The sequence below is a fragment of the Lactuca serriola genome, chromosome 5 (genome assembly GCF_051521515.1).
Source record: "Lactuca serriola cultivar US96UC23 chromosome 5, Lser_US96UC23_V15, whole genome shotgun sequence".
Lineage (NCBI taxonomy): Eukaryota > Viridiplantae > Streptophyta > Magnoliopsida > Asterales > Asteraceae > Lactuca > Lactuca serriola.
Genome location: NC_136412.1, coordinates 20,496,393 through 20,510,308, shown reverse-complemented (window position 1 = coordinate 20,510,308; position 13,916 = coordinate 20,496,393). Strand labels below are relative to the sequence as shown.

General features: G+C 34.2%; 1 protein-coding gene across 4 annotated transcripts; it reads left to right on the top strand.

Annotated features, from left to right (window-relative positions):
• Nucleotides 1-6,942: 6,942 nt before the first annotated feature.
• LOC145052146 (putative protein phosphatase 2C 60) lies at nt 6,943-10,272 on the top strand. Of its 4 annotated transcripts, none has more exons than XM_078999955.1 (11): nt 6,943-7,098; nt 7,606-7,749; nt 7,939-8,002; nt 8,137-8,245; nt 8,337-8,490; nt 8,572-8,697; nt 8,801-8,924; nt 9,000-9,076; nt 9,238-9,290; nt 9,415-9,469; nt 9,808-10,272. In XM_078999955.1, exons 2-11 carry the CDS (start codon nt 7,633-7,635, stop codon nt 10,009-10,011), a joined length of 1,083 nt encoding a protein of 360 aa, XP_078856081.1. In that variant the 5' UTR covers nt 6,943-7,098; nt 7,606-7,632; the 3' UTR covers nt 10,012-10,272. The 4 variants fall into 4 exon arrangements, with proteins under 4 accessions (XP_078856081.1, XP_078856083.1, XP_078856084.1 ...); XM_078999957.1 differs by having other exon boundaries at nt 6,958-7,076; XM_078999958.1 differs by having other exon boundaries at nt 7,009-7,098; nt 7,631-7,749.
• Nucleotides 10,273-13,916: the final 3,644 nt, after the last annotated feature.

Sequence of the window (13,916 nt, the reverse complement as noted above, 5' to 3'; positions counted from 1 at the left end):
TGGTGACAACAAGTAGTGTAAAAGAGAGCTGTAAAAATTTTACATTGTGGATATACATTTACTTTTTATATGCATATATTTTTTGAAAACCATTAACTAAAATAACTAAAATGGTATACTGATGTGAAATGCAACCTTTATCAATATTAACTTAGACGTTTTTGAATGTACAAATTAAACAAACTTGTACACATAAACTCATTACTAAAGAATACATAGACTGAAAGTGGGTTAATACCCATCAAAGCTTCTCTTCTTCCCTTCGTTTTTTTTTAACATTCTGTAAGATGTACAAGCCATATGGCTATGTGTACAAATAGTTGTTGCAGTGGGAGTGAAGAAAATCTTTACTAAAAACGATTTTCTGATAATATATTGACTGAAATGGGGTAAAAACTCACAAAAATTTCTTTTATACTCAACTTTCTGGAAAGACACCAAAACATAGACAAAAAACGAATCTGAAAGGTTTTTTTTATTATTAACTTCCTTTTCTTCTTCAGGTTGTTCAACAAGCTTTCAGAAAATGAACAAGAACTGATCTGGAAATTTTTCGTTTTCCTTCTTTAAACTTCTAAAGAAAAACACCCAAAAATATGAACAAAAAGTGGTGTAAAAACTTGATTTTCCCTCCTGATTTTATGAACTGGAAAATATGAGTAGGAACTCATAAAACTTCTCTTATTCTCAATCTCGCTGAAGAAAACCCAAAGATGTAACTTAAAAACGGATATGATAGGGCTTTGTGTAAGCCTGAAAGATGCTTGAATGAACAAAAACAAGAGCAAATCTATAGATCTGAAAAAATTCGTTTTCCTTCTGTAAGCTTTGAAGGAAACACTATATAGACAGCTTCAACAGTGTTTTGCCAAGAAAATCATAAACCAAAGAGGATTTCTTTTAGGAAAACAACTCGAGATAAGCTAAAACACCACTTAAAATTCCATTTCTTCTCATGTTGCTTGATAAAAACACAAAAATAAAAACGAAAATGGGTTAAGAACTCATAAGAGATTCTTTCTCCCTACTTGCTGAAGAACACATCAAAACATAGACGAAAATGAGATTTAATAAAGTCTTTTAAGACTTGAGAGTTGCTCAGGTTAACTAAAACAAAACATATCTATACATCTGAGCAAAAACAAGGCAGATTTGAAGATGTAAGCGAGAAAACTTAAACAAATCAAAAGATCTGAGCGAAAAAACAAGCAAATCAAAAGATCTATGTATAAAACTAAGCAAATAAAGAGATCTGAACAATGGTTAGACAGATCTGAAAAGATCTTGACAAAAGCCAAGTGGATCTGAACAGATCTTGGTAGAATCCAAATGGGTCTGAACCAAATGGTGCTAGAAATGAACAGATCTGAGGAAAATCTTAGCCGAAACCACAGATCTGAGCAGATCTAGACAAGAACGAGATGATTTATGCTCATTCGAGTCCGGGATGGCGCCAAATGATGCAACATCGACCTTCGACGAATCTGGTCTTCTGTTGCGGCGGAGATCTGCTAGTCACAATTAGAGAGATGTGTTAGAGTCGTCCCAGGGACTGTGCCCCGGGAGCGGACTCTGACGGTCAAGTTAGATTAGCTGATAGATCTGAGATGGTCCTCCATAGTTGGAGAGAACCATCTTGGTGCTGGTGGTAGTGGCTGACGCCGGCGGGTGGCGGCGGAGCCACCCGACCGGAGTATAGGGCGGCGACTAAGCCAAGGGGAAAATCCCTATCCATGGAGGAGATACTGTTCATTATATAGGGGAAAATTAGGTCAAGAGGAATTAGGTCAGGCCTTGGGCCAGCCCAATTCAGGCCCAGTTAGCAAGGAGTTGGGTGAAGCCACCCGGAGGCGCCGGGCGAGGCTGGCGGGCGCGCACCAGGCAAGGCTGGCGGGCACGCACCAGGAAAGGTTGGCAAGGGAGCGCCAGACTAGGTCGACAGGAGAGTCCTCATCGGGGCTGGCAAGGGAGAGCCAGGCCGGGCCGGCGGGAGAGTCCCCAACAAGGCTGGCAAGGGAGCGCCAGGCGAGGCTGGCACACCGGAGCTGTTTAGACCATGCCAATGGACCATATATCATCATACACATAATTCACATAGTATTCAAATATATCATCTTTATTACTTCAAAAGACTTACAATAGTTGACCTAGACTATTACATTGTCTAAAAGTGCTTAGCCTTGAAACTCGGGCCTTACAATATATGTTCATGTAAGTTAGGATAAAGAGCTAGTAGTTGATAGTATAATCTCTAGGTGCGCAAGTCTAAACGGGTAGAGTATAAAGTATAAATGTATATGTAGTAGTAGAGTCCGAAGTGCAATCTCTAAGCTCATGTAGGGATGTCAAAAACTCCCTCGGGACCCCGTCCCCGTGGGACTCCGATACCGTACGAGACTAATTTTAAAAAAAAATTGGGAACGGGAGCGGGGGCGATATTAACTCCCGTTTATTTTCGGGACCGGGGGCGGGAGTGAGTATTTCCGTCCCGTACTCCCGCAGGGGCCCCGTTTATTTTTTTATAATATATATATATATATATATATATATATAATGGAAATTACAAATGAAAAATTAGGGCTTCATCTTTCTTCCGTCCGTTTTCAATCGTCACTCACGAATGGGGGGCAAATAGGAAGGGCGACTTTCTAGTTTCGAGGAGTCGACGTCGAGTCGTCGAGGACTTCATCTTCCTTCTCCTTCCCGTTCCCGTAGTCGGCGACCTGTACTCCTAGTCTTCGACCGACGAGTGGCGAGTGAGTAGTGACGACTGCCTACGCAACTTCTCCAAAATCCAACTCCCACAGGCTACCTGCGAGGCTGCGACTTCGGCTTTCTTCCGTCACCGGCTCACCGCTGCCGAAGCCTTCCATAATTGATGGTAAATACCACTTGTACAAACTAGTGCAGACGAAGTAACACGAATATCCCCGGTAGTCAGTCCATTTCCAGCTGCTATCAATTTCTGCTACTTTCAGTTTCTGCTTCTAAATTCTCACTCTCACCGATTTCTGCTTCTCACTCTCACCGATTTCTGTTTATCACTCCCACTGATTTCTGTTGCTTGCAATTAATCTTTTCCAGGTTTCGTAATTTCATATATTGTATGTTATCAATGAATTAAGTATAAGTTTGTAGAATACTGCTATAGAACTCGATGCTTGCAATTAATCTTTTCCAGGTTTCTTAATTTCATATATTGTATCTTAATCATTTATATTGTTGCTATCAATTAATTAGCTACAAGTAAGAATGCTTGATCAAATTTTGTAGAAAGCTTGATGTTTGCAACCTCTAGTGAGAATGTTTAATCCTTTTATTGCTGCTTGCTGTTTGCCTAAATAAATAGATAGCTTTGCTATAATCAAAGCAGTTTTTTAGCAAAAAAAAATCTAATTTTAAGCCGGGGAACCGGGGGAGCGGGGGGCGGGAACGGGGGCACCTATTTCCGCTCCCGTTTGCCCCTGTTGACATCCCTAAGCTCACGTATACCCGTGTTGAAGACGAAATGGTTGGGCCGTAAATTTAAAATACACATATTATTGGCAAATAGTGATCCATTGTATGTATACATATATATGTATTGTGGTATATGGTTTTTGGGCAAGTCACTAAGCTTCACGCTTACCAATTTGATTGTAAATGTTTTTCAGATACTTCATTGATTCGTAATAATGACAAGGTTTGACTGTAGACATGCACATTCAAACCATGTTTCCACATGGTGTAATTATACTATGATATATTTTGATAAATAAAAATGGAAAAAAAAAATCTGGTTGAAAATCAGGACGTCATAATATCTCTCTTTTCAGTAAAGGTCAGTGCACCAAAGAAAGTTTTTTATGCATTTGCTTGCATAAACGTTTGAGGTATGACTTATGAATTGTTGTGCAAATATACAACAAATTGGGTGAATCGTTCTTTTTGGTGGTGCTTTTTTAGTTAATGGGAATACTTGTGCTACGGTAGAAGAAACCTAAAAAATGGATGGAAACGTTTCATCAAGCAAAACAATACGTAGAAAGAATTGCAATCTTTATTACTTAATTCGATTACATATTTTTCATTTTTTTTCGTAATATTGGGTTTTTTTAGTTTACATGTACTTTTTTGTAATATTAGGTGTTATGTTTATATTTAGCATCCTACTTTGATGAAAAAAAGTTCACATGTATGGTGTTCATTTCTATCATCTTACTTTGATGAATTTTTTTCAAAGGTTTAATGTTGTAATTTAAAGAAATGATAAAAGAAGGGTAAATAATAATTGTTATTATCCAGTCTAACAATTTAGAGGTTCTAACCAAACAACATGTTAAAGTTCAGATCTTAAAAATTCAAACCTCTTAAAAATTCATATCCAGTTAAACGGCCCCTTAGTCTTTAAAATCAATCTTTCTCTCTCTCTCTCTCCCCCCCTTTGAAGATTGCAATTAAGGTGGAAAGAGTCATTCCCTCACAACCTACTCAACATACTTCCACATTAGTTTTTTTTTTTTCTCTTTTTTTTCTTCATCTTTCTCAACCCACAACACATGTTAATCCTATCTTTTTCAACCAACTCAATTAAAAAAATACAAAACAACTAATGTACAAGTCTTAAAACACATGTTATAAAAGAAAAGGAGAGAGAGATATACTAGAGAGAAATGATGAGGCGGGTTAGTGAAACCAATTAAACAACCCACTACTCCCAGCCCACCGAAGAGGGAGTGATATTTTGGAGGTACGAGCGGTAGTTCTATTGCTAATTGTACCTTACTTTTTTTGTATTTTTGTAATTGAGTGGGTTGAAAAATATAGGGTTGCCGTATGTCGTGGGTTGGGAAAGATGAAAAAAATTTAATCTAATGGATTGAGTGGGTTGGGAGGGAATGACTCATTTCTCCCTCGTAGGGCGCATCCTCATTTAAAATGTTGTCATTTGAGGAGACACAATAACTAGTTACCCTATTAATTTTATTTTATACAAAAATGGTCCTTTTATCTTTCTAAATATGATAAGTTAGGACCCTTTGACTAGTGAATTAAATAAGGGTTAATGTCATAAAAATCCTCAGGTTTTTAAAGTTTTGTCGGTTTTGCTCAAAGTTGAATTTTATGTCCGTTTTTACCCTCACATTTTCCAAAAAATGTTCGGTTTTACCCTTTAACGGTGATAACAGGTTTTTCAGGTTACCATTATATTATCTTCGCAAAAAGAACCCTTAGGTTTACAGTTTTTTTTTTTTTTTTTTTTTTTTTTTTACGTTTTTACCCTTGAGTTTATAATTTTTTTTATACTTTTACCCTAAGTATTTTTTTTTCATATTATACGTATTCATGCAGAAAAAATCGTATTTATATACGAAAAAAAGTTTAATTAAATATTGTATTTACATTTATTTAAATGTTATATCTTTATGTGTGTGTGTGTATATATATATATATATATATATATATATATGTATATATATATATATATATATATATATATATATATATATATATATATATATATATATGTCTTTTTTCCCTGGATAAACCATTTAAAATGTAATAAAAAATAATGTAATACATTTTTAGAACTACAAATACATACTTTTATGTATTTAAAAATATACATATCAATAACAAAACTTGTTCAATCATAAACGTGTTTATATATAATATTAAAAAACTATAAATACAACATTTAATTAAACATTTTTTTTGTACATAAACACGATTTTTGCATGAATACGTATATTATGAAAAAATACTTAGGGTAAAAGTGTAAAAAAAACGTAAAAAAAAACTGTGAATTTAAGGGTTTTTTGCGAAGTTAATATAATGGTAACCCAGAAAACTTATTATCACCGGTAAAAGGGTAAAACCAAACATTTTTTTGAAAAATATGAGGGTAAAAACGGACATAAAATCCAACTTGGGATAAACCAACAAAACCCTGAAAAACGGAAGGTTTTTATGACATTAACCTATTAAACAATAAACAATGAAGTTTTATAACTAAGACTTTTGCCATTTTTTACTAATTTCCTAACAAGTAGGTTGTAGATTGTAGGTCCAATTATTTTTAAATCCAACCCCAAGTTTGACTAGCTTGTCAATTTTAATCCTTTATTGTTTATTTTCTAATTTCAAGCCTAAATTGATTTTTTTCTTTTATATTTAATCTAACTTTTATGATTCATTTACTTATAACTTTCTTTTATTATTTATGTTTTGTTTTCTAAATTTTCTTTTACTAATTTCGCTCAAAACTTCTACATTCTATATGAAAATATTACATAAGACGGGTTTAATCCTAAAAACAACGAAAAACGAAGGAAAGATGATGTCAAAGGACAACACTCATTGGGAGTCCAATAGGCAGAATTTTAGACTTGGAAGATAGTGGAAAACATAATTGGCATAGCAAAATATCACATAAGAAACAAACATAGTTTGAATATGCCCAAGCTAGCTCACAACCCCACTTTTGGATAAATGAGTATATGCGTTTATATTTCGTCTATCTAGAAATAGCTTACAAAACTAAATTATTTGTATATTGAACGTTACTTTATGTTTTATGCTTGAAACACAAATCGTTTTCATATAATATCTCACATTTAATTTATATAATATCTCACATTTGATTTTTATTGTTGACCCAAATATGAACGATAAATATCAATATGAATCTACATGATTCAAAGATATTCAAATTCATTGACTACAAATCCTTTATTTATCTTTTTTCTTTCATACATGTATTACTTAACTATGTTTGCCCATAATAAACCTTCGTCTTTCTTGAAGAAATTGAAATACCAAACTCCAAAAAAACTATATTTCGTGTTGTGTGAATAAATCAAAATAAGATTGTATAAGAGAATCTTGGAATTTTAGAATTTTAATGTTTGATATTTTGAGCCCAATCAAAAACCCCAAAATTGACAATTATCAATATTTTTTTTATGTAACCCAATAAGTGTATTCCACCTGGCCGATAAATAATCCATCCAAAATTCAATCCCCCTTTTTTACCCGGGCTAATTCAGTAACCCAAGTACTCTGGGGACTGGGGGGTTCGCCACTGGAACAAAACTGTACGGACAATTCCAATCTCTCGTAAGTTTCGTTAATTTGAATATTTGATTTGTTGTGATGCGGCGTAGATCTTAATTACACTCGGATGCTCGCTTAGAAATAGATAATTTTTACAATTCGATTCACCCTTAATCTGTCATTTCGTTTTTGAAATCGTTGATCCATCGTGATTGGGCTTTATGTGAGCATCTTCGTTTTCTAGATTTGAACTTTGTGGAATATTTAATATTACGTTAGATTTGCCATTGATTCGATAATTGTTTGAAATTTCAATTAGGCTTAGCATTTTAGGGCATGACCGTTTGGAATCTGTGTTTCTGTTTGGTGTTTTGGTATCGTTGCCTTTATTTGTTTCGTGATTTCATGATGCATCTGAACTGTACTGGTTTTAGGTGTCTGATAATATACTGTACATATGAAGTGATATAGCTGTATTTTTCTTTAGCATGCCAGATGTGGGCATGTTGCGTCTAATTTTATATCTAACTGTAACTTTTGTAATTGTGATTGATGATTTTGGGATTTTAGGTTTAACATCCGGATTGATTACTAGATATGGGGGTTTACCTAAGCACACCTAAAACTGATAAAACATCCGACGATGGTGAGAATGAGAAACTGAGATATGGAGTCTCATCCATGCAAGGGTGGCGCACATCAATGGAAGATGCTGTAAGTCCCTAGTATAGGCTACTTGTTAGTTATATAAGCTATTGTTCCTGTTTGGATTTTCTATATTCTAAAAAGGTATGATAGTTTAATTCTTTTATAATCTTGTTGGAGTTTCTCTATTACCCCAAAACATTGATCAATATAGTATACTTACCAAGATTTTATGTGCCAATATGAGGTGTTTGGTAGCATGCTGCTTTACTTGACTTGGACAACTCCACATCTTTCTTTGGCGTTTATGATGGCCATGGAGGTAAGCATATGGATACAGATTACACACACACACACACACGTTTGTTTCTTCATATAAATGGGTGTTGTATTGTACCTTTATCTAAACTTGCATCTATAGTGAGGTGTCCTCACTAAGCTTTTTTTATCTTGCAGGTCAGGCAGTCTCTAAGTTCTGTGCCAAGTATCTTCACCAGCAAGTCCTGAAGCAGGAAGCTTATTCTGCTGGTGATATTGGAACTGCTGCCCAGAAATCTTTTCTCAGGTTACTCTTCTATGTTGTTTTATTCACTAAGCAAATACATGGCTGTTTTGTCTTGTCTGTTATCTGAAGAAATTGGTATATCTTTATGCAGAATGGATGAGATGATGTGTGGACAACGTGGCTGGAGAGAGTTGGCTATATTGGGAAATAAAATGGATCAATTCAGTGGCATGATAGAGGGACTAATTTGGTCACCAAAGGGTAATGATTTAAAAGGTCTAAATGATAATTGGTCTACTGAGGAGGTACTTTCTTCCTTCATACACACCAAATATACTGATGTCTGGATGAAATGAGCTGTTTCAATGATTGATGTATGTATGTAGGGACCACATTCTAATTATGAGGGACCCGCATGTGGCAGCACAGCTTGTGTGGCAATCATCCATAATAATCAACTTGTTGTAGCAAATGCTGGTGACTCTCGTTGTGTCATATCCCGCAAGGGTCAGGTAATGAATGTTGTTTTTGTCACTATGATAACTTGTATATGTTTTTTTTTTTCCATTTTCATTCATGAATCATGAATATGCATTCAACTTTTTATACATACAGGCGTATAATTTATCAAAAGACCATAAGCCTGATCTTGAAGTTGAGAGAGAAAGGATATATAAAGCTGGTGGTTATATTCATTATGGTCGAGTTAATGGGAGTCTAAACTTGGCTAGAGCTATCGGTACTTCTCTCTCTCTCTTTTTTTTTTCAATTTCTTAGAAAACCTTTCTTATTATTACCATTATATCACGTTCAGGTGATATGGAGCTGAAAAAAGATAAAACACTTCCCCCTGAAAAACAAATTCTAACTGCAAATCCTGATATAAACACGGTATGTTGAAGCATTGACATTATGATTTTTCAGGCCATATGTAGGTAGCATTAGCAATTAGCATCATAAGTTGCTTAAAAACATAAAATTTGCTAATAAAATGCTTATTATTGTGGGTCCAGATAACATGACTTGCTTTTTCCCATTCTTCCTCCAACTAGGTTGAGCTTTGTGATGATGATGATTTTCTTGTTCTTGCCTGCGATGGAATATGGTAAGCTTTTTCTATTTTACTTCATTCATTTTTATATTTTAGCTTACAATATTATTACACAAAATTTTGTCAACATTCGTCTATTATAAAATACATGTTTTACTTAAAGTTTATTATTATACAGGGACTGCATGTCAAGCCAGCAACTTGTAGACTTTGTTCATGAACAACTAAAAACTGTAAGCCCATCAACACAACATTATATACTTATACGCCGCCTTGTTAGCTTCCTTTTATTACACATGACCACACCGGACAAACTCTTTAGAGTAAATTACAAGTTTAGTCCCTGTGGTATGTCAAAAGTTATTGGTTTTGTTGCAAAGTTCATCCCTGGTATACACTGTTAGTGTCAGGGACTTAATTTGCAACAAAACCAAACTTTAGCAGCTACCAATGCAACAAATGAAACAATTGGACTAAATCTATAAACCACAGGGATTAAAGTTGTAATTTACACTATTTTCTAACTTGTATGATGAGAATATGACCATTAGCCATAAATGAAATGATGCAGGAAAGTAAGCTGTCAGTGGTGTGTGAGAAGGTATTTGATAGGTGTTTAGCACCGACTTCTGGTGGGGAAGGGTGTGATAATATGACCATGATTTTGGTCCAGTTCAAGAAACCCCAATCTCAATCTGGCCCATCTACTTCTACTTCACATTCACATCCACCATCTGATTCATCTAACGATCAGGAAGTGCCTGGATCAGATTAGTTGGGTAATCCTGTCCGTTGGTTCGGTTCTTCTCAACATGATTTTTGTAAATGTTGATTTTTTGTTTTTGTTTTGTTGTGTTCATGGGTGGTAACATACAGATACAGTACAGATTATTACTGAATGCTGTTTTGTATAGCATCAAATACACAAATCTGGGATTCATACCTGGATTTGACTCTGACTTGTATTGTATGCTGTAAGAGTCCGTACATTGGCTTTCGTTTTGAACCATACCTGATAATCTACTTTCTTAGAGAATGAAGTGCTTGTATACACAATTTTTTTTTTTTTTTTTGTATTGAACTAGTTAAGTTGTCACTATGTGCATATGGGAATGCTAGGGTCCCACAAATGGGGCATCATGCATCATCACTTGTACAATATAACACCATTTTTGTTGCAATAGACCTCTTGCATTTCAAGTTAAATAAAAAGGTTGAAGTTGAACTCAACCAACCAGCTTTTTGCATTTTTTTTTTCATAATTCTCCCACTCTTTTAATGGACGATTTTGACACAATTCTTACCAGAGGGTTTTAGGATTCTAGTTTCTTCTTATTGTGTACAAAAAAAATATTCATTGAGATAGCACTTAATTGATGGACGATCATCTTGCATGTGTGTGAATATTGACTGAGGGAATATATTTTGCTTCTTTTGCATATGGTTGTTTCTTTATTGCTCATACAGTCCCCTGTTAATCTTTTGTCGGATAGCTTGTATTAGTTCCTAGTGTGTTTGTCATGTTTTGGTAATTATGAATCCCAACACTCACTTCGAAGGAATTGTGGGAGCTCAACTCATACGATCTCTTGCATAATCAGATACATGTTCATGATCCTAACCAACATAACAATGAAAACCTAAATAGGTCAAAAAGAATTCTATTTGAAGTATGTTGATTGTCTACACAAACAAAAGGAACAATTTAAGGACATCACATTTATTGGTCCACTAGTAAAATAAATCTCTCCTAAAATTTTCTTGTTAGACTTTATCTTAGTCGAAAGGTATCACTTACATATCCTATATATGATTTAGTTGTTAGACTTTATCTTAGTAGCTTAAGTTTTCTTGTTAGACTTTATCTTAGTCGCTTAAGTTTTCTTGATCAAATTTTATTCATATAAAGTATTGTTGGAAAAAATGGGCTTTAACCCTATTTAGACCATAAAATCCTTGTCTTGTCTAATCTTAACTCTCAAGGGGTTTATATTATCCTATTTTATGCCTTTATTTTTTTTATATTGAATGTCCAAAACAGATGAATGATCGTTAATCACTTAAGTATGGTGCCGAGAATTTGCTTTGTGCTCAAACTGCATGGTGCTGAAAAATGGTAGATGCTGAATTTGTTATCTTAAAAGAGAATTAGGCACATTTTCAAGTTTAGTTTGTTGTGTTTAAAATAAATGAAACACAATTATCGAGTTACAATTGTGGTGTTTAAATACTGCCTTCCGGTACATAGAATGAATTATATACAATGAACGCTATTCTGCATCTCTTTGCTCTGCTAGCTAATGCAGAAAACTCAAGATTTTACACTCATGTAAAGTTTTGTAATAGCGACGCTGAATGATTCTGAAAAAACTTCTTTGTTTGTTGTATCATGGGGAAACAAACATCTAATTTGTTTAAAAATTTTATATCCAACACATGCCTCACTTGTAATATCATTTAAAATTGAGAAAATTCATGAAATGACCAAATTATAGGGAGTGTATGAAGAGTTTGACCATAAAAAACTAAGATTTGTAAAATGACCATGACTTCCGCATAGACAGTCTCTGCATAAGCCTTATTACTCTGAGGAATGTGAACAACAATGAGGAAATGAGGAAAGACAAAATAAATAAATAAATAAATGATGGGGTACATACTTCCGTAGAAGATGGCTCTGCGGAAATGCGGTATGCTCTGCAGAACATTAATATCTCTAAGGAAATGGTAGCTGAAAGAATATAAATGATTCTGACAGTTCCGTAGAGACACCTATATGGAACGCATCAACACCTCTGCGAATTTGTTCTTCATCCACACACCTCTGAGGAACTGTTCTTTGGCTAACTATGGCAAAAATCGGGATTTCCTAACTGTTCTTATCAAATCGGGATTATTCATGTTCCGGCCTTCGTTCCACAACAACGTCCCCCCAAACGGCCTAAGCCGTTCGCACTTCCGCAACCAAGCAAGTAGGAACTAGATTTTTTTGTGTGATTTCACAATATTACCCCTGCAACCTCAATTCCTCAAAGATAGTACCATTCCTCATAGGTTTAAGGCTTCCGCAGAGCCCTTCTCTGCGGAAGTCATGGTCATTTTACAAAACATGATTTTTCATGGTTAAAATCTTCTACCAACCCCTTTCCTATGGTCATTTCATGAATTTTTTCTTTAAAATTCCGTTTATATTTTTTTATCTATTATCTAAGAGATATGACTCAATGTTTTCATGATGACTTATATATGAAAAACATGCTTATCTGTAAATATCTTCAATATTTTTGTAAATTTCAATATTTTTTTATACAAAGAAAATTGCAAAATGGCTATTGTGGGTTGTTTATTTGGTCATGTCAAACTTGAAAAGACTAACTTGTCCCTAAGCTATTTATATTTCAATTTTATTTATTTATTTAAATTAATATGTTTCTATAAAGTAATAAATGGCCTCACACCCACACCTCATCCCTTTCACTCCCACATTCTTAAAGAGAAAGTCATTCACTCCTATCTCAACCCCTTTCATCGGTGACTCCATACCCTATCACATAGGAGGAAAGCTAAACATAGAGACATAGACTACACCCCCACACATTAACCCTTCATCTTCTGCTTATTATTGGTGCCACTTCTCCCTCTTACTTATCCACATATCTTATTATGTATCAATCACACAAACCTACCCATCTCATGGTTACATCGAGTTCCTATGTAGAATTTAAAAAGATAAAGAAAATAGGTGTGTGTACCCAGTAGGATAAGCATTTTGGTTGACTTTACTACATGTAAAAATCGATCAGATAGTCACAAGTCTATAAATCAAAAGAAATTGATCTTGAAGATTCCAAATCGTTATCTACCTTGATACAATTAGAGGAAAATGACATAGATATTGTTTTAGCGACGTCTGATGATTCTTTATCAATCGGAAACTATGGGGTGTTTTTAGTGTCAGGATTTTCGGTGTGGGAATGAAGGTAGCCGGGTAGATGTGTGTTTTTTTATTATTAATAATAATAAAACTAATGTTGGACATCGTAGCACAAATTCCTCAAAAACAAAAACCAAGCGAAGGTTGTGGAGTCTAATAATAAAGCTTTTGATTAGCAAGCTCATTAAAAAAGTTGGCTTTGAATTTTTTCTATAACTTGTTAAAATGTTGAGTGCTTTTGTTTCTAAAAAAATATTTTGGATACTAAAATAGGGTGATATTACCCTCCTTTGCCGGGCGTAATATGCAAAATTTCTATTAGATAAAAGATCATTTTTATAAATTGTTAATCGTATAATTGTTTCTAAAAAATAACCTGCATATAAACCTTTTCTAGTAAACTATGGGGTCAGTTTTTGTAATTTATTTTTTATATGAAGACCAAATCTGTCAATATACGAAAGTTTTAATTATATGAACCATTTCTATAAAATAAATCTGCATAACAACATTTGTTGTAAATTACAGAAACAGTTTTATTATTTTTTTTCAATATAAATACTGAAACTGCTGAGATATCGAAGTTTTGTACCAAGTATCACCCTAAAATATAAATTTCTCAATTGAAATTAATATATGTATATAATAATATAAGAATGAAAAAGAAAAATAAATATTTTTTAATAGATTTCAAGCCGATCGAAAGACCCACCGTTTGTTTTGGATGGGCCCGGGTTTTCTCATTG